The sequence below is a fragment of the Sorex araneus genome, chromosome 4 (genome assembly GCF_027595985.1).
Source record: "Sorex araneus isolate mSorAra2 chromosome 4, mSorAra2.pri, whole genome shotgun sequence".
Taxonomy (NCBI): domain Eukaryota; kingdom Metazoa; phylum Chordata; class Mammalia; order Eulipotyphla; family Soricidae; genus Sorex; species Sorex araneus.
Window position 1 is genome coordinate 72,902,212 of NC_073305.1, and position 20,557 is coordinate 72,922,768.

The 20,557-nt window shown below is 57.8% G+C and overlaps 1 protein-coding gene across 1 annotated transcript in view; it reads left to right on the forward strand.

Annotated features, from left to right (window-relative positions):
- MYO15A (myosin XVA) overlaps positions 1-20,557 on the forward strand; it is a 49,903-nt gene that overhangs the window by 15,526 nt on the left and 13,820 nt on the right. The window contains exons 15-50 of the mRNA XM_055135758.1: positions 45-168; positions 1,026-1,121; positions 1,647-1,778; positions 2,200-2,325; positions 3,092-3,169; positions 3,803-3,948; positions 4,062-4,107; positions 4,303-4,427; positions 5,502-5,619; positions 5,724-5,899; positions 6,333-6,417; positions 7,413-7,494; positions 7,570-7,700; positions 8,298-8,393; positions 9,785-10,020; positions 11,735-11,916; positions 12,128-12,200; positions 12,361-12,552; positions 12,734-12,846; positions 12,968-13,062; positions 13,556-13,676; positions 13,818-13,885; positions 13,952-14,029; positions 14,151-14,331; positions 14,426-14,558; positions 14,808-14,913; positions 15,053-15,125; positions 16,622-16,740; positions 16,853-16,912; positions 17,233-17,308; positions 17,505-17,620; positions 17,747-17,865; positions 18,719-18,860; positions 19,127-19,238; positions 19,314-19,388; positions 20,006-20,184. Coding sequence (XP_054991733.1) covers positions 45-168; positions 1,026-1,121; positions 1,647-1,778; positions 2,200-2,325; positions 3,092-3,169; positions 3,803-3,948; positions 4,062-4,107; positions 4,303-4,427; positions 5,502-5,619; positions 5,724-5,899; positions 6,333-6,417; positions 7,413-7,494; positions 7,570-7,700; positions 8,298-8,393; positions 9,785-10,020; positions 11,735-11,916; positions 12,128-12,200; positions 12,361-12,552; positions 12,734-12,846; positions 12,968-13,062; positions 13,556-13,676; positions 13,818-13,885; positions 13,952-14,029; positions 14,151-14,331; positions 14,426-14,558; positions 14,808-14,913; positions 15,053-15,125; positions 16,622-16,740; positions 16,853-16,912; positions 17,233-17,308; positions 17,505-17,620; positions 17,747-17,865; positions 18,719-18,860; positions 19,127-19,238; positions 19,314-19,388; positions 20,006-20,184 — 4,210 coding nt within the window. The remainder of the gene's footprint in view (positions 1-44; positions 169-1,025; positions 1,122-1,646; positions 1,779-2,199; positions 2,326-3,091; positions 3,170-3,802; positions 3,949-4,061; positions 4,108-4,302; positions 4,428-5,501; positions 5,620-5,723; positions 5,900-6,332; positions 6,418-7,412; positions 7,495-7,569; positions 7,701-8,297; positions 8,394-9,784; positions 10,021-11,734; positions 11,917-12,127; positions 12,201-12,360; positions 12,553-12,733; positions 12,847-12,967; positions 13,063-13,555; positions 13,677-13,817; positions 13,886-13,951; positions 14,030-14,150; positions 14,332-14,425; positions 14,559-14,807; positions 14,914-15,052; positions 15,126-16,621; positions 16,741-16,852; positions 16,913-17,232; positions 17,309-17,504; positions 17,621-17,746; positions 17,866-18,718; positions 18,861-19,126; positions 19,239-19,313; positions 19,389-20,005; positions 20,185-20,557) is intronic.

Genomic DNA, 20,557 nt, shown 5'->3' on the forward strand with positions numbered 1-20,557 from the left:
CCGCAGCCCTGGCTGTGCTCCACTCACCCACCTCTCTCCCCCAGGGATGCTATTGCCAAGGTTTTGTATGCTCTGTTGTTCAGCTGGCTCATCACCAGGGTCAATGCCCTGGTGTCCCCACAGCAGGACACGCTGTCTATTGCCATCCTGGACATCTATGGCTTTGAGGTGGGACTCTGTGTGTGGATGAGGGGAGGGGGACCCAAGGCCCCTGAGGTCTCTGCCTACACATGCCCTGTTACCTGGCCAGGAGCCCCTCCCAGCTTAGCATCTCCCTTGTCTCCCATCCTCACTCACCGAAGTGCTCCTGCAGTCCCCAAGGGCCTCAACAGGGCAGTGCCAGGGACACCACAGAGGACCAGACCTGGGTCCTGCCCACAGGGAGCCTCCATGTGGGGTTTGGTGGAGGTGGGGGACAGACACTGACAAGCAAATGTGATCAGGACCATGGCAGAGGCATCTGGTGCTACAGGAGTCTACACCCCCCACTTTATTTTTTGGTGACACCCCCCCACTTTTTTTTTAAGTAACAGCTAATATCTACATGGAGCCTATTATACGGCAGATTTTGTTTGTCATACTTTATTAATGAGTCCTTCCATCCTATGAGGAAGTGTCACTCTCCCTGTTTCTCCTGGGGAACTAAGACACCAAGGGGTTGTCTGAGATCACATGTTCAGAGCATTGGAATCTAGCAAAGATTCCAGAGCTGGATCTTCAGCTGTTAGACTCTCCACTCTGTGGAGAGACCACAGTGGAAAGTTCTGGGCGGGCGGGTGGGAGGCGCATCAGCTTTGTTTTACATGTTTTTATTTTTGAGCTTCCATGTGCAAGCCAGATACCCTGCCATTGAACCCCCTCCTTGGGGCCCTCGCTTTCTGAAGCTGCGGCCATGGAGGACAGGGAGGACACTGCCCCTGAGCTGGAGGGTGGGCAGGGCTCTTGGGCTGGGACAAATGACCTACTGGGCAAGGAAGCCCAGGCCCAGCCTCATGTCTACCCACTGCTAACTGCACCGCCCGCAGGACCTGAGCTTCAACAGTTTCGAGCAGCTGTGCATCAACTACGCTAACGAGAACCTTCAATACCTTTTTAACAAGATTGTCTTCCAGGAGGAGCAGGTGAGCAGCAGCTGGCCTCTGCTCTCTTGCGGAGTCCCTCCTTGGCCATGGACAAGGCTCTCTGGCTCTTTTGTTTTCTTTTGATTTGGTTTGGGTTTTTGTTGATTTGGGGGCCATGCTCAGTGGGACTCAGGGCTTACTCCTGGCCCTGAACTCAGAGCTCACTCCTGGTGGTGCTCAGGGGTGCCGGGGGTGGAATCCAGATCAGCATGTGCACGGCGAGTGCCCTACCTGCCATACTCTCTCTGCCCCCCTGCTGGCTCTTTAAGGGTGTATCTGAGGTGGTCGGCAGGTGGATGGTAGAAGAGGCCTCTCAGCAGGGGCCCTGAGCGTCTGAGGCCTAGTGGGGGAGGTGTCGAGGTGCTGGGCAGTCCTCCTTGCCTTCTGCGGGACCTGTAGCTGTTGCCAGGACACCAGCCTGTGCAAACAGATGCCCCCGGCCAGGCCCTCTCTGGGGGAACCAACCTGGGGGGCTGGGCGAGTGGCCCTAGACGTGGCTGGGAGGCTGGTCCCGGCTGCCCGCAGGAGGAGTACATGCGGGAGCAGATAGACTGGCGTGAGATCACCTTTGCCGACAACCAGCCTTGCATCAACCTCATCTCGCTGAAGCCCTATGGCATCCTGCGCATCCTGGACGACCAGTGCTGCTTCCCACAGGTGACCCACGGGCCTGGAAGCCTGGTCATTCACTCAGCGTTGCTAAGTCACCATGATCCTCGGGCCTGTGTCCTGCATTCCTCTTAGCCCTGCCTGGGATTGGGGGCTACACCCAACCTCTCACTCCAGTCAGAGGTCATTGGGGCTGGGTCAGGCCACGGCAATTCGAAAACACCATTGTACATGAGTTCTGATGGGTGGGGGTGTGGGAGGAGAGCATGGGCTGCTGGCTGGAGGGAGGCAGCCGGCCAGTGAACCAGAAACTCCCTCACCCTGAGCGTCGACAGCCAACGCACACTGATTTGCTCCTCCTCGGCGCTAGCCAGGGACTGGAGTCAGGACTGGAGAATTTGCCACGAGACCAGGAGTAGAGTACCCAGATAACCCCGCCCTCCTGCCACTGACCCTCCTCTGCCCTCAGGCCACAGATCACACGTTTCTGCAAAAGTGCCATTACCATCATGGCGCCAACCCACTGTACTCCAAACCCAAGATGCCACTGCCTGAGTTTACTGTCAAGCACTACGCAGGCAGAGTCACCTACCAGGTGAGCCCCAAGAGGGCCTATGCCTATCTGGAGCTATGGGTCCCCACTGGATTTCGTACTCTTGTACCCGCCTCCAGGTCTGACCCTGCCAGGGTGGCCTTGGCTAAAATGCCCTACCTCTCTGGGCCTTGATTTTCTCATCTGGAGGGATAATAACTATTATTATTATCTCTGGGTCAGAGACATGGTACAGCGGATAGGGCAGTTATCTGAGGCTGACCTGGGTCCATCTAAAGCACCTCATATGTTCCCCCCGGGCACCACCAGGAGTGATCCCAAAGCACAGAGTCAGAACTAGGCCCTGAGCACCACTGGGTGTCACCAAAGCAATAAATAAAGTAATAGTACCCATATCTAGGGGTGATTGTGTCAAGTTTAGGACTAAGCCTGGTTAATAGTGGGAAGCAGTTATCAGTAGTGATAGTATCACTATTCTCTGAAGCACATTTCTGCCCTGGGGGTATGTATACCTCAGTTTTGAACTGGGTCTCACCTTCCTCACCTGTAGAATAGGCATGAGGCAGTGTCTTTTTTTGAAGATCAGATCAGAACCCAGACTGGGCATATCACCTGGCTAAGGGCCCCTCCCCTTAGACTAAGAACAGGAGGGAAAGGGACCGGACCATCCTGGGGGATTCGGTCAGGGTTACTCAGGGGGCAGGCAGGCTGATGCGCACTGGGGTGGGTTTCCCTTCACCATGGCTCTCATTGCTGACGGGGTGGGGTGGCCTCCAGCCCAAGTTATCCCATTGTGTCCCCATAACAGGTGCACAAGTTCCTGGACAAGAACCATGACCAGGTGCGCCAGGATGTGCTAGATTTGTTCATGCGGAGCCGGACTCGGGTGAGCGAGCCTGGTCCCACCTGGAGCACCTGACTGGCCCCTTTACCGACCCCCACCCCGCTGCCAGCCCGCCTCAGCCCTCACCTAACCCTGAACTGGCCAGCTTTGCTCGGTCCATCTGTGCCTGCTCCCCGAAGTCCCCACCCTGCCCGTCCTGGCCATCCCCACCCAGCCCTGTTCTGTCCCACTGACTCACCAGGGTATTCTCACGAGCCCTCTCTGAGCCCCAGCCATGACTGCTGAGCTCTGTTCTGTTTGCCCAGAACCTTCTCAGGGCCTGGGGGCTTCATGTGGAGTCCTTGGGCTCGGGGATGCCACAGTTCAGTCTTGCTACCCGGAATAGAGCACAAGCCTGGTGCTCCCCCACACCCTGCCTAACTTCCTCCTCTGTCTAGTGGCCCCCACGGAGCACTTGGGCCACACGTGGAAGGAAACCACATGGACCCCACCGAAGCGCCAAGCACCTGGCCTTTGGGGCTGTGCGCACTGGGTGGACAGTGGCCTTGCAGAGGGGACAGGTGGGATCAGGGGGGCTCATGTTCTCCCTTGAGCAGGAGACCTGACTTCTTTTGTTATATCTCTACCTCTCCTTCCCTTGTCTCTGTCTTGGTGCCTGACCACCTCGCTGCCCAGGTGGTGGCACACCTCTTCTCCAGCCACACCCTACAGACCCCTCAGCGCCTGGGCAAGAGCAGCTCTGTCACCCGGCTCCACAAGGCACACACAGTTGCAGCCAAGTTCCAGCAGTCACTCCTGGATCTGGTGGAAAAGATGGAGCTGTGAGTGCGCAGGCGCACGGGTGCGCGCACCTCTGTCTCAGGCCAGGCCTGTCAGCCAGTGGATACTGCCCTTCCCCGGGGCCTCATGCTGCCCTCATCCCACCCCTTCCCAGGTGTAACCCCTTGTTCGTGCGTTGCCTGAAACCTAACCACAAGAAGGTAAATGACACCAGAGGCCCCTGGGAGGGCCATGTCTTTCCCCCCACGCTGTGCTGCTTTGGGTGGGCGGCTTTGCCTCTCGGGAGCTCCACCCACTCAGCCCTCCATTGGCAGTGGAGCCCAGCATTGGCAGTACCCTGGGTCCAGGTCGGGCCAGTGTGCAGACGGGCAGACTCTACCTGGGTCCTCCCCCAGGAGCCAGGCCTTTTTGAGCCCGATGTGGTCATGGCACAGCTGCGCTATTCGGGGGTACTGGAGACTGTGCGGATCCGAAAGGAGGGCTTCCCGGTGCGACTGCCCTTCCAGCTCTTCATCGACAGGTACCTCTATCAGGGTGGTTCCTGGGCTCCACAGACCATGACTCAGCCCCTCTCCCCAGGGTCCCAGGAAGAAGAGAGTTCGCTATGCACAGTAGCTCAGGCGTGCACCACACGGGACCACCGCATGCGGCTCACGGGTGGTGGGCGTGGTAATGGGCAGTAGAAGTTCAGTTTCACTTTATCCATGAAATGCCCAAGGACCGATTTTAATGACTGTTACAGTTACCAGCAGGTGGCAGTAAAGTGTCTTAGTCGGCCATAATTACTTATTACTATTTTCTGACACCTACTAGTCTTTTATTTATTTTTCCAAAACAGTAAGGATTTATTTCCAAAGAGTCTTTTTGTACTGAAAGTAAAAATGCTGTTATTGTCTCAGTGTAAGTGGTAGTCACAAATGATCCACTCCCCAGTCATAGTTATGCTACAAATTTTGCATGAGAATCTTACTGTACTTGTTAAAATTTGTCAGTGTTTCCTTCCTCAAGCTGGATTTCCAAGATGGGTGACATGGCTGACTATTGATCTGTTCTTTGGATGTGGGGACTCTGGGTTAGGTTTGGTTTTTAGTCACAGCAGCCTTTCAGAAACACAAACAAAGCAGCTTTCAAATCTCTGCACAGTCTGACCAACACCCAACAGGTTTCTTTCCTTGACCTTCATTTGGGATTTTAGTCACTTTATTCATTATCTATTTCCTTCTTCCTCTTTTTTACCTTACCCGCTTTCTTCCTCCTCTTCGCTTTCCTTTTCATCTTTCTCAGCCTTTCCATGCTATCCAAAATCTTTCGCTCTAACTTCATTCATCTCCGTCCACTTCCTTTCTACATCTTCTACTTAAGACTTCACCCTCTTCCTCATCGTACTCTTCTTCTTCTTTCTTTTTTTCCCCTTTTCCTGCTCTTCATCTGCCAAACTCCTCGATGCTCTGGCCTCTCGGTCAGATCCAGAGCATCTGAGCCCCCAGAGGCAAATTGAGTCTCTCTCTAATTAGAGCCACTACTGGGGCTAGGCCTATGGGAGACAGGATGCGAGCAGCTCCCTTAGCCCCAGACTGGGTCTGGGCCCTTATAGGTATCGCTGCCTGGTGGCCCTCCAGCATGATGTACCTGCCAGCGGGGATGTGTGTGTGTCGGTGCTGAGTCGCCTGTGCACAGTCATGCCAAACATGTACCGTGTCGGCATTAGCAAGGTGAGGTCCTGCCCACACCAAGTTCTGGGGCTCCAGAACTGGCCCCCAGGGAAATAGAAACAGCCCAGCCCTGACCTCCCACTGGTGCCCTCTCCTTTCTTCAGCTCTTCCTGAAGGAGCACTTGCACCAGCTGCTGGAGAGCATGCGGGAGCACGTCCTGAACCTGGCTGCCCTCACACTGCAGCGCTGCCTCCGAGGCTTCTTCATCCACCGGCGCTTCCGCTCCCTACGCCGCAAGATCATCCTGCTGCAGAGCCGGGCCCGGGGCTACCTGGCCAGGTGTGGTACAGCAGGAGTCCCGGAGGCTCTAGGGGAGTAGGGAGAAGCCAGGCCTGAACCTGTAGAGTGAGCGCCTTGTTCCCAGAGGCATGCAAGCCGCACATCAGACCACTGTGGATGGGGCTTTTACTTCTGTCTCTGACTTAGGACATCCTCCGGCAGAACCCCTGGCCCTGGGGATGGAGAATCTGTCCAGATTTGTCCATCTATGAAGGCCTCTACCCCTAATTTTAGGACCAAGCAACAAGCAAACCAGAAGTTTAATTTACCTTAAGTCTCTTGGCCCTCCCTAAACTCGTTTCCCTTGTACCGAAGGGCCCCAGAGTGAAATGTGTGATTCAGTGACCCTCTCATCTCAGTCTCCTCTCATCCCTGAAGACTCCCAATCCCCCAGTCTCTCACCCACTGAAGACTCCTTCCTCTGGGTCTCCAGGCAGCGTTACCAGCAGATGAGGAGGAGTCTGGTAAAGTTCCGGTCCCTGGTGCACACCTACGTGAGCCACCGGCGTTACCTCAAGGTACAGGCCCAGCCTTTGCCCTCAGGGCACACTAGGCCCTGCCACTGAGGGAACTGCAGGGAAAGTGGGAAAGAGAGCACTTAGCACCAAGGAAGAGACAGTTGGCCTCCCAACCCAGTCTTGACCCCTGCTCTGACGCTTGCTGTGTGACCTTGGCCCCTCTGGGGCCTCTTCCCTCATCCGTCCAGAGTTTGGATAGGCTCAGTGGACAGTAGCACAAGGCCGGTCCCGGCTCACCTCTCGTGATGAGGCCCTGTGGGAATCCGGCTGTCTTGTTTTTTGGTGCTCTCACTCAGCCATTAAGCCAGCCACCAGAAGGGCAAATGTGGCCCCCAAAGCTTTAAAGAACTGCCCAGCTTTCGTTTGCCTTGCACTCGGCCAACCCAGGTTCAAATCCCAGCATCCCATATGGTCCCCTGAGCACCGCCAGGAGTAATTCCTGAGTGCAGAGCCAGGAGTAACCCCTGTGCATCGCCAGGTGTGACCCAAAAACCAAAAAAAAAAAAAAAAGAACCGCCCAGCTTTCCCTGAAGTCTCTCTGGAGCTGTGGGGTGTGGCAGAATGCGGGTTTCCTCCCCCATCTCTCAGCCGCTTCTTGGAAATGCTGCTCTGCCTCTTGGCCTCTCCCAAGGCCTCATTCACTCCTTCAGCCCCTCGCTTCTGTCTCTCCTTGGCTGTCCCTCTCTCTTCCCCGGCTCGTCTCTGGTCATCTGTGGGGCAGCTGCCTGCAGCCAGCAGGCATGCTGGCCCATTGCTCCTCGAGCTGGCTGGGCTGTGTGTGCAAACCGTGTAAGCCGGTCTCACCGGGCCCTGCCAGCACCTCTGCCGCGACCCCTGCCTTCATCGTCTCTCTCCTGCAGCTGAAGGCAGAGCAGCGGCTTCGGGAGCAGGAGGTGGGTGTGGAGTCTGGATAGCAGGAGTGGGGATAAGAGGGGAAGTCAGTTAGTGGGGATGTGGTGGGTCTGCCCCTCAGTCCGTGCTTGCTGCCTCTCTAGGAGCTGAACAAGCGGGAGGTGGTGGCCGTGGGGCACCTGCAAGTCCCAGCGGAGCTGGCCAGGCTCCTGCGAGCAGCAGCAGGTAGGCAGGTCAGCGCTGGGCTGGGCTGGGCTGGGCTGGGCAGATCCATTCACCTTCTGCCCACCCTTTCCACAGGCATCGGGCCGACCCAGGTGCCCCAGGTGTGCCCTGTACGGACTCCACGGCTCCAGGCTGAGCCCCGTGTCACACTGCCCCTGGACATCAACAACTACTCCATGGTCAAGTTTGTCCGATGCCACTTCAAGGTAACCACAGGTCTGGGCGTGAACAGCCCTGGTCAGTGAGCTCTGACAGCAGAACTCACAGCCCGTGTGCAGTCAGGACTGGCCCCTTCAGTGGCTGATCAGGGGAGTCTGGGGCAGCCGAGGGTCAGGGATAGGGTTCGAGGAGTGGCTTTTGGGCTAGAGAGATAGTACAGCAGGTAGGGCGTTTGCCTTGCATGCGGTTCAATTCCCGGCATCCCATATGGTCCCCCAAACACCGCCAGGAGTAATTCCTGAGTGCAGAGCCAGTAGTAACCCCTGAGAATTTTCTGGGTGTGACCCAAAAAGACAAAAAAGAGAAAAAAAAGGAAGCGGCTCTTTTAGCCAGTGCATCCAGAGGCTCCCTCCCTGCTCTCATTTGTTGCCCTCCCAGAGGGGCTTGGACAGGGCTCTGCCTGTCCTTCCCTCTGACTCACTTATGGTCAATGTCTGTCCCTCTCCCAGCCTGAGTTTCCCCACCCACCAGCTAGAGACAGGGGTACTCACCTCACAGGCTCTTATGCCCCCACCTGACAATGCAGTGGACCCAGAGGTGCCTGGGGTCCAGCTCTGTCCCCATGTGCCTTCCTGTGCCCCCAGGAACCTGCTTTCGGGATGCTGACAGTGCCCCTGCGATCGCCCCTCACACAGCTGCCCATCGAGCACCACCCAGAGGCCATGAGCATCTTCCAGCTGGTATGGTCTGCTCCCACCTCTTTGAATGTGTAGCCCCTCGCCCTGTCCTCCAGACCCCACTGCCAGTTCCTGCTTCTTCCTGGAAGGGGAGCCTGTTGTCGGGACTGGCTTCCAGACATTGAGGCCCCTTTCTTCTCCCAGCCATTTCTTTTTAAAATATTTTTTGTTTGATTGGTTTTTGGGCCACACCCAGCAATGCTCAGGGGTTACTCCTGCCTCCACACTCAGGAATTACTCCTGGTGGTGCTCAGGGGACCATATGGGATGCCGGGGATCAAACCTAGGTCGGCTGTGTGCAAGGCAAATGCTCTGCCTGCTGTACTTCAGCTTTCCAGCCACATTTTTGACCAAAGGGCTGCCTCAGACCCCTCAGGAGTCCCAAAATAGATCCAGGTCTTCTCCTTGAGGACTTCTTAGTCTGAAGGAATGGGTAGAGCAGACCTGGCCAGTGGCCACCAGTGTGGACAAGAGGAGGCACAGAGGCAGAAGAGTTTTACAGGGACCCTTACCCAGCAGTGGTCATGGACAGAGAGGGCTTCTTGTAGGAGGAGACACTTGTACTAGAGTGAAAGGAGGAGGGATATGCCAGCAAGAGCAAAGCAGAGGGAAAGCACAGAGGGAAGACAAGATAGATGTGGTCGTATCAGAGAGCAAAGGTGATGGGGTCCAGAGGAGGTGTCATTCTAGGATCATTACATCTCAGCCTGGGGTGTTTCACTTATTTTGTCTACTTTATGGGGTACCCTCAGCTCCCTCCCCTCTGAAGAAGATCATGTTCCCTCTTGAACGCTCACCGCCTCCCTCCTTGTAATCCCCCCAATAAAACTCCTTTACTTCATTAAAATAAAAATAAAAAGAGATATTGATTGGCAGATCCAAACTCAGATATCATCCCCAGGGACCAAGAGGGTCTAGGAAAATGCCGGTAAGAGAGAGATGTCAGGTGTGAATGTCCTGCATCTCCATCCGGGTCTGGACAGAGCAGGAGCTGAGGCAGCTGCTGGAGGCCGAGGACGTGGGAGGGGCTGCGGCTGTATGCAGAGCCTCCTGAGCATGAGAGTCCAGACTCTAGGTCCTGTTTTTATTTCATTTTTGTCTTGGAGCCATACCCGGAAATGCTCAGGGATCACTCCTGGCAGGGCTCAAGGGACCATTTGGGATGATGGGAATTGAACCCAGGTCAGCTGTGTGCAAGGCTAGCACCCAGCCCTCTGTACTCTCTCTCTGGCCCTGTACTCTATGGGTTAACTTGCCCCAAAGTGACTGAGGCTTCAAAGTAGGCTCTAGCAATTGTAGTGTGGGGGCCTGATAGGAGAAGGGGCTCGTGAGAGGCTGGCACGTTGGGGGTGGGGACCTGGCAGGAACTTTCTGAGAGTCTGTTTGTGGCCCAGATTCTACGTTTCATGGGCGACCCCCACCTGTGTGGTGCCCAGGAGAATGTCTTCGGGAACTACATTGTGCAGAAGGGACTGGCAGTGCCTGAGCTGCGGGATGAGATCCTGGCACAGCTGGCCAACCAAGTGTGGCACAACCCCAATGTCCACAATGCTGAGCGGGGCTGGCTCCTGCTGGCCGCCTGCCTCAGTGGCTTTGCACCTTCCTCACGCCTCAACAAGTACCTGCTCAAGTGAGTGGATCTGGTGGGCAGGGCCTGGGGCAGCACCCGGACATGAGGCCTTGGGGAGGCAGGGCTGAGCCTGGCTCCGAGTAAGAAAGAGGGACAGGGCTTCTGTGGAGGGGTGGAGTCTGGAGACGGTGCAGAGGACTCCAGAACACCGGGGTAGCAAAACACAATGATCAGGGACCCCAAAGAGGCACAGGAGTGGGGACTGGGCAGGGTGGTCAGGAAAAGGGCTCTGGGCGTGTGGGCAGGAGTCAGGTTCCAGCTCTTTTCACCTTTCCGAACCCATTTCTTCCCCTGTGCAATGGGAAGAGAACTGCTTCATGGTCTGCTGGGACGAGAACACTGCAGACACATAGGAAATGCTTAGAGCAGAGACAGGGATGGTTGGGGTTGCGTGACTGTGGTCATCATCAGTCCCGGATGGTGCTGGTAAAGGAAGAGCTTGAGCAAGCCCTGGGTGTGAATGCTGTTGACACCTACTATGTGACCAGGGGCCAGTCACTACCCCTCTCTGAACCTCTTTTTGACTTTGAGTTAGGGGTGGGTGATCTTCTGATCCCCTGGGCAGGACCACTCTGTGCTACAGGGGTCCATCAGTCTTCCCCGGGCCACTGTGACCCGAGTGACCCCAGGTTCTCTCAGGCCTGTTCTGTGCTGCTCCTGGCCGAGGAGCTCTGGCCTGTCCCAGACTTGCTGGTCGTTCATCAAGTTGAACGCTTACAGCCATCTCCTGTATGGACGAGGCCACGCAGGCGGGCTCCGAGAGGGGGTGCTGGAGGAAGAAGCAGAGTACAGTTCCAGCCCACACCCTGCGGGCCTCATTTGGTCAATGACATTTTGCTTCAGCCAGTTCAGTGGGCCATCCAAAACCCTTTCGCCTGTGCTTGGAGGTCCGTGCTGGCTCGAGACTTCTGGATTAGCCTGGGAGTCTTTCAGTGTAGCCCTAGAACTCTGCACTTTCCTAGGACCCCTTCAACATCATCCTAGAACTTTTATTTTATTTATTTTTTGGTGGGGTTGTTGTGGGGAGCGGCAGTGGTGCTGGGGCCACTAGAGTTACAGCTAGAGTAGCCCTAGCTCAGCAGCCATGTGTCTGGATTGAGCCCAGAACTCTGTTCATATGTTCTGGTATGTGCTTCAGCCTTTTATAGTGTGTGTGGGGGGCAGGTAAGAGGTATTTTGCAACCAGTTTTGCTCAGGGCTTACTCCTGAATCTGCGCTCAGGAATAGTTCCTGGTGATACTCAGGGGACCTTTTGTGGTGCCAGAGATTGAACTGGGCTTATCTGCATGAAAGGCAAGTGCCTTAACCCCTGTACTATTTCCCTGGCCTGAAATGATAGTCTAATTTGTATTTCTTCTTTTTTGTTATTTATGTGTTTTAATTTTGGGGCCACACCAGCAGTGCTCAGGGATCACTTCTGGCAGTGCCCAGGGGATCATGTGGTGCCTGAAATGGGGTCAGCTGCATGCAAGACGAGTGCCTTCACCCCTATACTATATCTCTGGCCTCCTTCCAGCCCTTTGAGCCATTTCCTTGGTCTTTCATCCTAGGAATCTGGAGACTTGTCGCTTGAGATCCTTCCAGGCTAACCCGAGGCCTCTTCAGCCTCCTTTAGAGTTCCCGGTGGCCTCAGCCTGTCTCAGACTCATCTTAAATCCCTTAAAACTCGGGGCTCACTTGTGGGCCTTCATCCAGCTCTGACTCCCTCCTTCAGGTTTGTGTCTGATTACGGGCCTCAGGGCTTCCAGGCTGTCTGTCAGCACCGCCTCATGCAGGCCCTGAGTCAAACTCAGCAGCATGGCTGTAGAGCTGCCCGGTCTTTCCCCCCGACCCAGCTTGAGTGGACAGCGATCCAGGAAAAGGCCGGCATGGTGCTGGACGTGGGCTGCTTCAATGGTGAGTGGCCCCCAGCCCTCCTCACACTCCTTCCTGCCCTCCCAGAGAGTGGCAGACAGAACGGTTCTTGGTAGGGGGCAGGCACGTACACAAGGCATCGCCCTGAACCTGGCCTGAGGGGGGCTCTGAGGGTGCTGAGGGAGACCCGGAATGAGAGCGTAGAGGCAGGCGGCAGTGGGGTCGGGGCTGAGCCAGCACCTGCTGCTCCCAGGTGACCAGTTCTCCTGCCCGGTACACTCCTGGAGCACGGGGGAAGAGGTGGCTGGAGACATACTGAGGCACAGGTTGGTTCCCCGCAACACCCCGTCCAGCACGTCCTGTGCCCCTGGGACTGAGGGAGGGCAGGAAGGTGGCAGTAGGGATATGACCCCTCTCTCAGGGTTCCCCCCGACGGCATCTGCTCTTGCTGTCCCTCCTTTTTATTCCTCTGTATGCTGTCACCAGGGGGCTGGCAGATGGCTGGCGGGGCTGGACAGTGGCCATGAAGAATGGGGTGCAGTGGGCAGAGCTGGGGGGCCACGACTACGTGCTTGACCTGGTGTCGGACCTGGAGCTGCTCCAGGACTTCCCAAGACTGAAGTCTTACTTCATTGTGGGTGCAGAAGGGCCCGTGGCGGGCAGAGAAGGCCTGAGAGGGTAGGTGGTGACCCCCGCCCCACCCCTGCAGCTGCAGGGGTGCTTCTGAGGGCTGGGGCTCATCAAAGGGGCTCTTAAAGGGAGAGCCCCCAGTTCCAGGGCATCGAGGGAGTGTGGGGCGGCACAGGAGAACCAGAGGCTCTTCAGGTGGGGATCAGACCCTCACGTCCCCTTTCCACAGGGTGTTTGGGGACAGCTGGCACCTGGAGGAGGACATGCCCACTAAGCCCCCAGACCTGGGGCATGTGGCTGGAGGTGCTGACACTGATGGGTGCTGCAGCCACCAGGAGGACGGTAGGAATCCGGGTCCCAGAGAGGGACAGCTGTCTCTGAAGGGGAGGAGCCTTGTGGGGTCTTCAGGAAGTGATCAGAGGGAAGAAAGAACTTGACTTCTCTGTGCCTCCTCCTTGGTCAGACTCTAGAAGCCTCAGAGAGCCCCCTGTACCCCAGAAGGGGCTGGACTGCTTCCTGGACAGCCTCTTCAGCCCTGTGCTCTCCTGTGGGGACGCGGTACTGAGGGGCCCCATCTGGCCGTGTGCACAGACCCCAACCACTCGAGGTCATGGGGGGCCCCCGCTGCTAGGCCGGGGCCGCAGGTCTCATCTGGCAGGTGCTCATCAGAGCTGCATCTGCTTGGCCCAGAAGGGCACACCTTGACACCCCATGCCCCCCCACCGGGATGAGGGAGTTGTGGCGCGATGTACCACCACACTCCGGGAGCCCCCCCTATGATGTGCCTCCCCCCATGACACCCAGGCAGCCCCAGCAGGACCAAGCCCCGCTCTAAGCCTCTGTCTGCATCCCTAGAGGGGGTGGGTGGGGAGCCCTCGCAATGGGGGGAGGACGGGCAGGGCTGCTGCAGGCAGAGGCTGGGCATGGGCACACACTCAGCCAGCAGGCACCCCACTCCCACCCCAAGGAGTGCCGGGTGTCGGGTGCCTGTTGCCCTGGAGCCTCAGGCATTCAGCACTCAGGAGGTCACTTGAGCCACCTACTACCCCAGGACCTGGAGAAGCCAACAGCCATTGCTTACCGCATGAAGGGTGGAGGCCAGCCTGGAGGAGGCGGCAGTAGCAGCACTGAAGACACCCCCAGGAGGTCCCCAGAGCCAAAGCCAAAGCCAAGTCAGTGCCTGGGGGTCATGGTAAAAGATGGGGTACTGGGCCAGGACCCCTGGGGGTTCTCAGGGCTTCTGCTGGAGTGGAGGCAGCTGCGGGCTTGGTGGTGGTAGATGTTCATCTGAAACCTCGCCCTCTGGCCCGCAGTCCCAGGCCTGGACGCGTCCACACTGGCTCTGCAGCAAGCCTTCATCCACAAGCAGGCTATGCTGTTGGTGAGTGCGGGAGCCGCGGGAGGGGCAGACCGAGCGGGCCTCTCCTCACACCAGCTCCTCTCCCAGGCCCGGGAGATGACCCTGCAGGCCATGGCGCTGCAGCAGCAGCCGCTGGGTCCCACCTCCAAGCCCTCCCCCACAGAGGTGAGTGCTCTGCTGTGCCAGGGCGTCGCGCCCCTCTGAGCCCAGCAGCTTCGTGGCCCAGGCATGATGTCCCTGAGGACAGATGCAGGTGTCCCAGGAAGCCCCACCTTCCTTTCCACAGAGACCCCTGCCCCTGGAGGCGCGACTGAAGTTTGTGGGGAGTGGGTCCCCTGCCAAACCGGTGCTCCTGCGCACTGCCCCACAGCCCACAGCCCCGGCCCCCCTGACCAAGGCCTCCAAGCCCACCACAAAGCCTGTGGCTTCCCCCATTCTTGTGCAGGATCGAGCTGCACCCGAGGCCAGTGAGTGTCTTCCCAGCTCGCACGCTTCCCGGGATGGGGCTGGAGTGCAGTGGTGTCCTTAGGGGCTGACCTTTTCCCCACCTGCCCGTCACAGCCTGCCCCTCCCCGGAGCTGGTCCGCTACTCAACACTCAACTCTGAGCACTTCCCACAGCCCACGCAGCAGATCAAAAACATCGTGAGGCAGTGCCAGCAGCTGCCCAGGACAGGCCGGCCTGAGGCCTTCAGGTCAGCCCCTTGCCAACTCTCGAGGGCAGTGGCCCAGAGTCACAGGGCCAGGCCTGTTGTCTGTGCAGATAGAAGGAACGCCCTCACCCAGGGGAGGCTGAGGCCACTGTTTGCTGGGTGTATTGAGTGGCCTTGGGCCTGCCTAGACCCTCTCCGGGTTCTCTGTTGTGAAGCCTGTGGGTGGAGGGAGAATTTCCTAGGAGAGGAGCTTATGGCTGGTGAGAGGGGACTCAGTGTCCTTCCCTACAGGAAGGACGGTGGGAGGGTGTTTGTGAAGCAGCCAGACCCCCATGAGGAAGCCCTGATGATCCTGAAGGGGCAGCTGAGCCACCAGACAGCAGCTGCTGGCACCCAGGTAAGGTCTTGGCTCTGGCTACATCCAGGCAAAAATAGGATGGAGCCCGTGGGGACACCAAAGACCATCCCAAACCCTGCTGCCAGCCCTCGATTGGACCTGCCTGCTGCCCAGAGTACTCTTTTTTGGGGGGAATCAGGTGCCCAGAGAGGCCGTGGCCCTGGTGAAGCCAGTGACCAGTGCTCCGAGGCTGCCCATGGAGCCCGCTCCAGGTGAGAGGCCAGGATGGAGAGACAGAGGGAGGGCCAAGAGGACACATGTCCCCATAGTTCCCTATGGGGTCCTGTGGGTGCACAGGACAGTCTCCACAGGACAGTCTCCACAGACTAGGTAGACTCCTGGGTCATTTTGTCACATTAGTCCCTACCTGTCTTCTAAATCTTTATTCCAGCCTCTGAGCCCCATTTGTGCCTTATGTGAAGAAAGTGATATGTGCCTCATGTGAAGAAAGAGGTTCAGCCATGTGCCCAAAGTTGCACAGTCAGACATGTCAGATCAGGGATATAAACTTGGGTCTTTGAAGGCCTCTATACCTTCTTCCATGTGACTTTGAAAAATAGAAATCAGGAACCTGGGGCCGTGGCTCAGCTGCTGAGCAGTTGCTTTGCATGTGTGAGTATCTGGGTTCCATCCCCCTGTACCACAGTTACATTTAAATACCAGCTTATGGTATGTCCCTACTCAAAATCTCTCCAGATAAAGGGGTTTGGTTTTGGTTTGGGACAGAACTCAGAGCTCACTTCCACCTCTGAACTCAGGGATCACTCCTGGTGGTGTCTTGGGCACCCCATGGGGTGCTAGGAATCAAACCTGAATTGACCACAGGCAAGGCAAATGCCCTACCCGATGTACTGTCTCTCCCGCCCCCTAGACAAAGCTTTGAGGCTCCTCAGATAGACTCGAGTCTTCAACATGGCATTTGAGTCCCTAAGGATCTGCACACCCTCTCTGGGTCTCCCCACTATGCCCCTTACTCCATTTCTCACTATCCTGCCCCAGGGCCCCATGCCTCCTTTTCCTCTCCTACAGTGCTCCTGGAAAGCTCCGGGGCCACCTGCCCCACTCACCACTCCCAAGGTCTGCGGGCCGTGCAAACTGGAGGTGCCACAGAGGCCACTGCCTCCCCGGCATCTCCCACTTCTACCTCCAGCCCCACTGGACACTGAATGGTCATCATTTCTAGCTGGTCCTTCCTACCAGCACCTTCCTCGACAGTCCACGCTTGAAGCCGAGTCCTGCCCAGCCTGTCCCCATCCCCCAGGGCTGACCTGCCTTTCCTGGGCATCATTTCTCAGCAGGGGTCTTATGGCTGTCTGTGGGCACCTGAATATTTCCAGGGGGCACAGGTGAAAATCCAGCAAATGGGGGCCACAGTACAAGACTGGTACAATGGATATCATGTTTTGCAAGCCACCAACTTGGTTTCAATTCCTGGTATTCTGCATTGTCCCCTGAGCACCACCAGGAGTAATTCCTGAGTCCAGAGCCAGGAGTAACCCCTGAGTCCAGAGCCAGGAGTAACCCCTGTTGCCCCCCTTAAAAAAAAAACAGAAAGCACACTGCTCTAGCTAATTAGATCCTATAAGGGGTCAGAGGAGAGAGAGAAAGAGAAGGAGGGAGAGAGGGAGGGAGGCAATATGCAGAGATTTCGCCCTGACCGTCCTACCCCCGTCTCATCCACTCCTGCTTCCCGCACCTCTGTCCCCAGGGCTTCCCCTGCGGTCACTGGAGCCTGAGGAGGAGCCTGTACAGACTCAGCTGCACCGCCTCAATCCCAACTTCTACGGCTACCAGGACACCCCCTGGCGGATCTTTCTACGCAAAGAGGTTCCTGGGGTGAAGGGAAGGGCCCAGGGGTGGGTCCAGGAGAGCTTCTGGGGCAGAGCTCAGTCCCAGGTGCCTGGAGCAGGAGGGACCTCACGGGAACCTGGCCTCGCAGGTGTTCTACCCCAAGGAGAGCTACAGCCACCCCGTGCAGCTGGACCTCCTGTTCCGGCAGGTGAGGGTCGCCCTCCCCGCTCTGCTCCAGGGGTCCCACAGAGATCAGTCAGCATATGGGGTCCCAGGGTCTTGGGCCAGAGACCCCGCTCTCCAGGACAGGGTCGTGAGCCCAGAGTTGGGGCTACCGAGAGATAGTCTGATCTTGACAGGACCTGGAGATCATACCCCCTAGCCCCACCTTGGGAAGGGGAGGGTGGTTTTGAGGACCTTTACAAATGGGTGTCATGCCAATGATCCCACTGCTGCATAAAGTGGACCCCATTCAGCCTGGATTCCTGGCTGGGGGTGTTCCCGGGACTCCTCATCCTCATCTCACAGATCCTGCATGACACGCTCTCCGAGGCCTGTCTCCGCATCTCCGAGGAAGAGAGGCTCACCATGAAGGCCCTGTTTGGTACCACAGGGGAGGGTTGGGACAGGATGGGGTCCGCCCTCCCTCTCCTGCTCTGCATGCTGCTGGCCCCTGTGGAAGCCTGTTCCTCAGTGGACCCTAGGAGTACACAAGTTCCGCTCTCTGGAGCTTGGTGGAGTGTGAGTGGGCAGGGGGCAGGGGGCAGGGGCAGGGCCTCACCCAATCTGGTGTCTCTTAGCCCAGAACCAGCTAGACACACAGCATCCCCTGGTGGCCGAGAGTGTGAAGAGGGCCGTGGTCAGCACCGCCCGGGACAGCTGGGAGGTCTACTTCTCTCGCCTCTTCCCTGCCACGGTGTGTGCGCATGCATGTGGGAGGACAGGTGGGCGAGCAAGCGGGCGAGGCTTCCGCCTGGCCCTGCCCTCCCAGGACTTCAGGGCCGAGTTTGAAGAGGCTCACTCGTGCCTTCCCCATGCCCAGGGCAGCGTCGGCACCGGAGTGCAGATCCTGGCTGTCTCCCACACTGGCATCAAACTCCTGCAGATGGTGAAGGGGAGCAGGGAGGCCGGTGGGCAGCTGCGGGTCCTGCGTGTTTACAGGTGAGCAGCAGGGAGCAGGAGTGGGGTTACCTGGAGACGGGGGTGCGTTGCACTGGCCTCCGCTCCCCTCAGAACTCCACAGTCCGTTGCTGACAACCTGTGATGTGAGAGACCACCAGCTCCTTCAGTCCACGCTTTTTGTTGCTGTTGTTTTGGGACACAGGTGCCTGTGCTCCTGGCTCTGTGCTCAGGGGCCACTCCTCACCGGGCTTGGGGAACCATATGGGGTGCCAGGGATCAAGTCTGGGTCTGCTGTATGCAAGCACCCTACCTGTGCTATCTCTTCAGCTCCTAATCCTGCGATTCATAACGGCCAGTATGTGGACCACCTTCTCTTCAGTCGAGCCCATCTTAGCTCAGATGGGGAGACTGAGGCTCTGTGGGTGAAGCCACTCAGGTCACTCAGGAAGTGCATGAGCAGGGAGTGTGCCCCTGCTCACTCCAGCCGGCCCCCTGCCCTCCCAGCATGGTAGCCATGCTGCAACAGCTAAGATGTGCTGGGGGGGCGGGAGGGGCTGGGGCTGCAGGGAGAGGCCTTTCCAGTGGTCCTCGCCGCCACTCCTGGCTCCTTTAGACTGGGAGCCAGGGAGGATGTTTGCTCTGGCAGCAGAGAAAGCTGGAGAGCGTCTCACCAATGGATGCGATCGGTTTGTGTGGACAGAATCCTCAGGCTGCATGGTGCAAGGGCGGGAGGCTGGGGGTGACAGAGGGTGGAGGTGGTGAGGGGGAGCCCCAGGTCGATGGGGATGTCTTCAGGAAAGGGGCAGGGCCAAAGCAGCACTAGGGCAGGTGGGGGGAAGGGCGTCATGCTGGTCACTGGGTCCTGCTCTCATGCCACCTGCCCACCCTCCAGCTTTGCCGATATCCTGTTTGTGACCATCCCCTCCCAGAACATGCTGGAATTCAACCTCTCCAGCGAGAAGGTCATCCTCTTTTCAGCACGAGCCCATCAGATTAAGACCCTGGTGGACAACTTCATTCTGGAGCTGAAGAAGGTTAGGGGTCCTCCAGAGGCCCATCCACAGCAGCCGGTCCTCATTGGGACTTCCTGCCCCGTCCTTCCTGGTTGCCTTGTCCAGGAGCCTGGGTGTGCATTGTCCTAATGTCCTCCGGGCCCCTTTCTGCCTTTGCCTGCTTCCTCCCCTACACCCTCTGCAGGGTTGGTGTGGCTCCCAGATGAGTCTGGAGGGGTGGGGGGCCCGGCATTTCTGGGAGGAGGAGCAGGAGACTGCAGTCCCCCAGTCTTCACTCCCAAACCCAGGACTCCGACTATGTGGTGGCCGTGAGGAATTTCTTGCCTGAGGACCCGGCACTACTGACCTTCCATAAGGGCGACATCATCCACCTGCAGCCCCTGGAGCCGCCACGAATGGGTGAGCAGCATCGGGGAGGGTGGGGGCCTGGGAAGCCCATCTCCCGCACCAACATGACACAAGCTCGGCCCGCAGGCTACAGTGCCGGCTGCGTGGTCCGCAAGAAAGTTGTGTACCTGGAGGAGCTGCAGCGGAGAAGCCCAGATTTTGGTGGGTATCCTGGGCCCCCCACATCCCCCCAATGCTGGAGTCTAAACCAAGACACCCCCTTCTTGCAGGGCTCATCCTGTTTCTTGCACATAATTATAGACTCATGGGTGGGGGTTCTTGGAACCCCAAAGGGGACTGGCCTGGTCGGTCTACGGGTCTCCTGTGGCCATCTGACCCAGCCCTCCATGCACGGATTCTGCGGAACATCTCCATGGACATGAATGTCTGGGGCTCTCTGCACTTGGATGCCAGCGTCCACACTGTCTGTTCCAGCCCCGCTAAAGATATGCCTTCTCTTCTCTGCGCCTCAGTTTCCTCATCTGTAACTGGGCTGCATCTGGGGCCAGAGAAATAGCTCTGTGGGTTATTTCTGTATGTGCTCTGTATGTGACGGACCCAAATTTGATCCCTGGCACAGCAGGGTCCCCTGAGCACCAGGAGAGGCTTCTGAGCACAGATCCTTGAACACCTTTGTATGTGACATCAAAAAATGCCACCATGGCATACCCCTCATGCAGACCTCTAGGGCAGAATCAGGAAGACACTCAGGAACCCCTGAAGGGCCCCTTTAGTGCCCAGAGCAGACCCTCTGCCTCAGACCCTTCTATGACCCCTAGGCTGGAGGTTCGGAACTGTCCACGGGCGTGTGGGCCGCTTCCCATCAGAGCTGGTGCAGCCCGCAGCTGCCCCTGACTTCCTGCAACTGCCCGTGGAGCCAAGCCGGGGCCGGGCTGCAGCAGTGGCCGCTGCGGTGGCCTCCACCATGGCTGCCCGGGAGGTGGGCCGCAGGAGGGAGGTGAGAGGGGCACTGTGGTGGGGGGTGGGGGGCTGGCACAAGGAGGCAGAGACAGCTGGGCTTGGAGGCAGGGAGGGCTCAGGCAGATGTTGGGGTGGAATGCAGGCCAGTCGTATGGCCGTGTGGTTACCCTAGAAGTGTCCCAGTGAGGGGCTGGGGGCAAGGGCAGGTCTGTGATCAGGAAGAACAGGCAGGACCAACCCTTTCTGCCTGTAGGTGAAGCCGCCCAGGGTGTTAATGTGGCAGGGCTGGTGGGGCGGTCAGTGAGGTCAGACTGCAAGGGCCGAGGCAGGAACTGATTTCTGGTGGGCCGTGGTGTGTGGGGAAGGGGTGAAACGAGGGGGCATGTGGTGGGTGTGACAGGAGGAGGCAG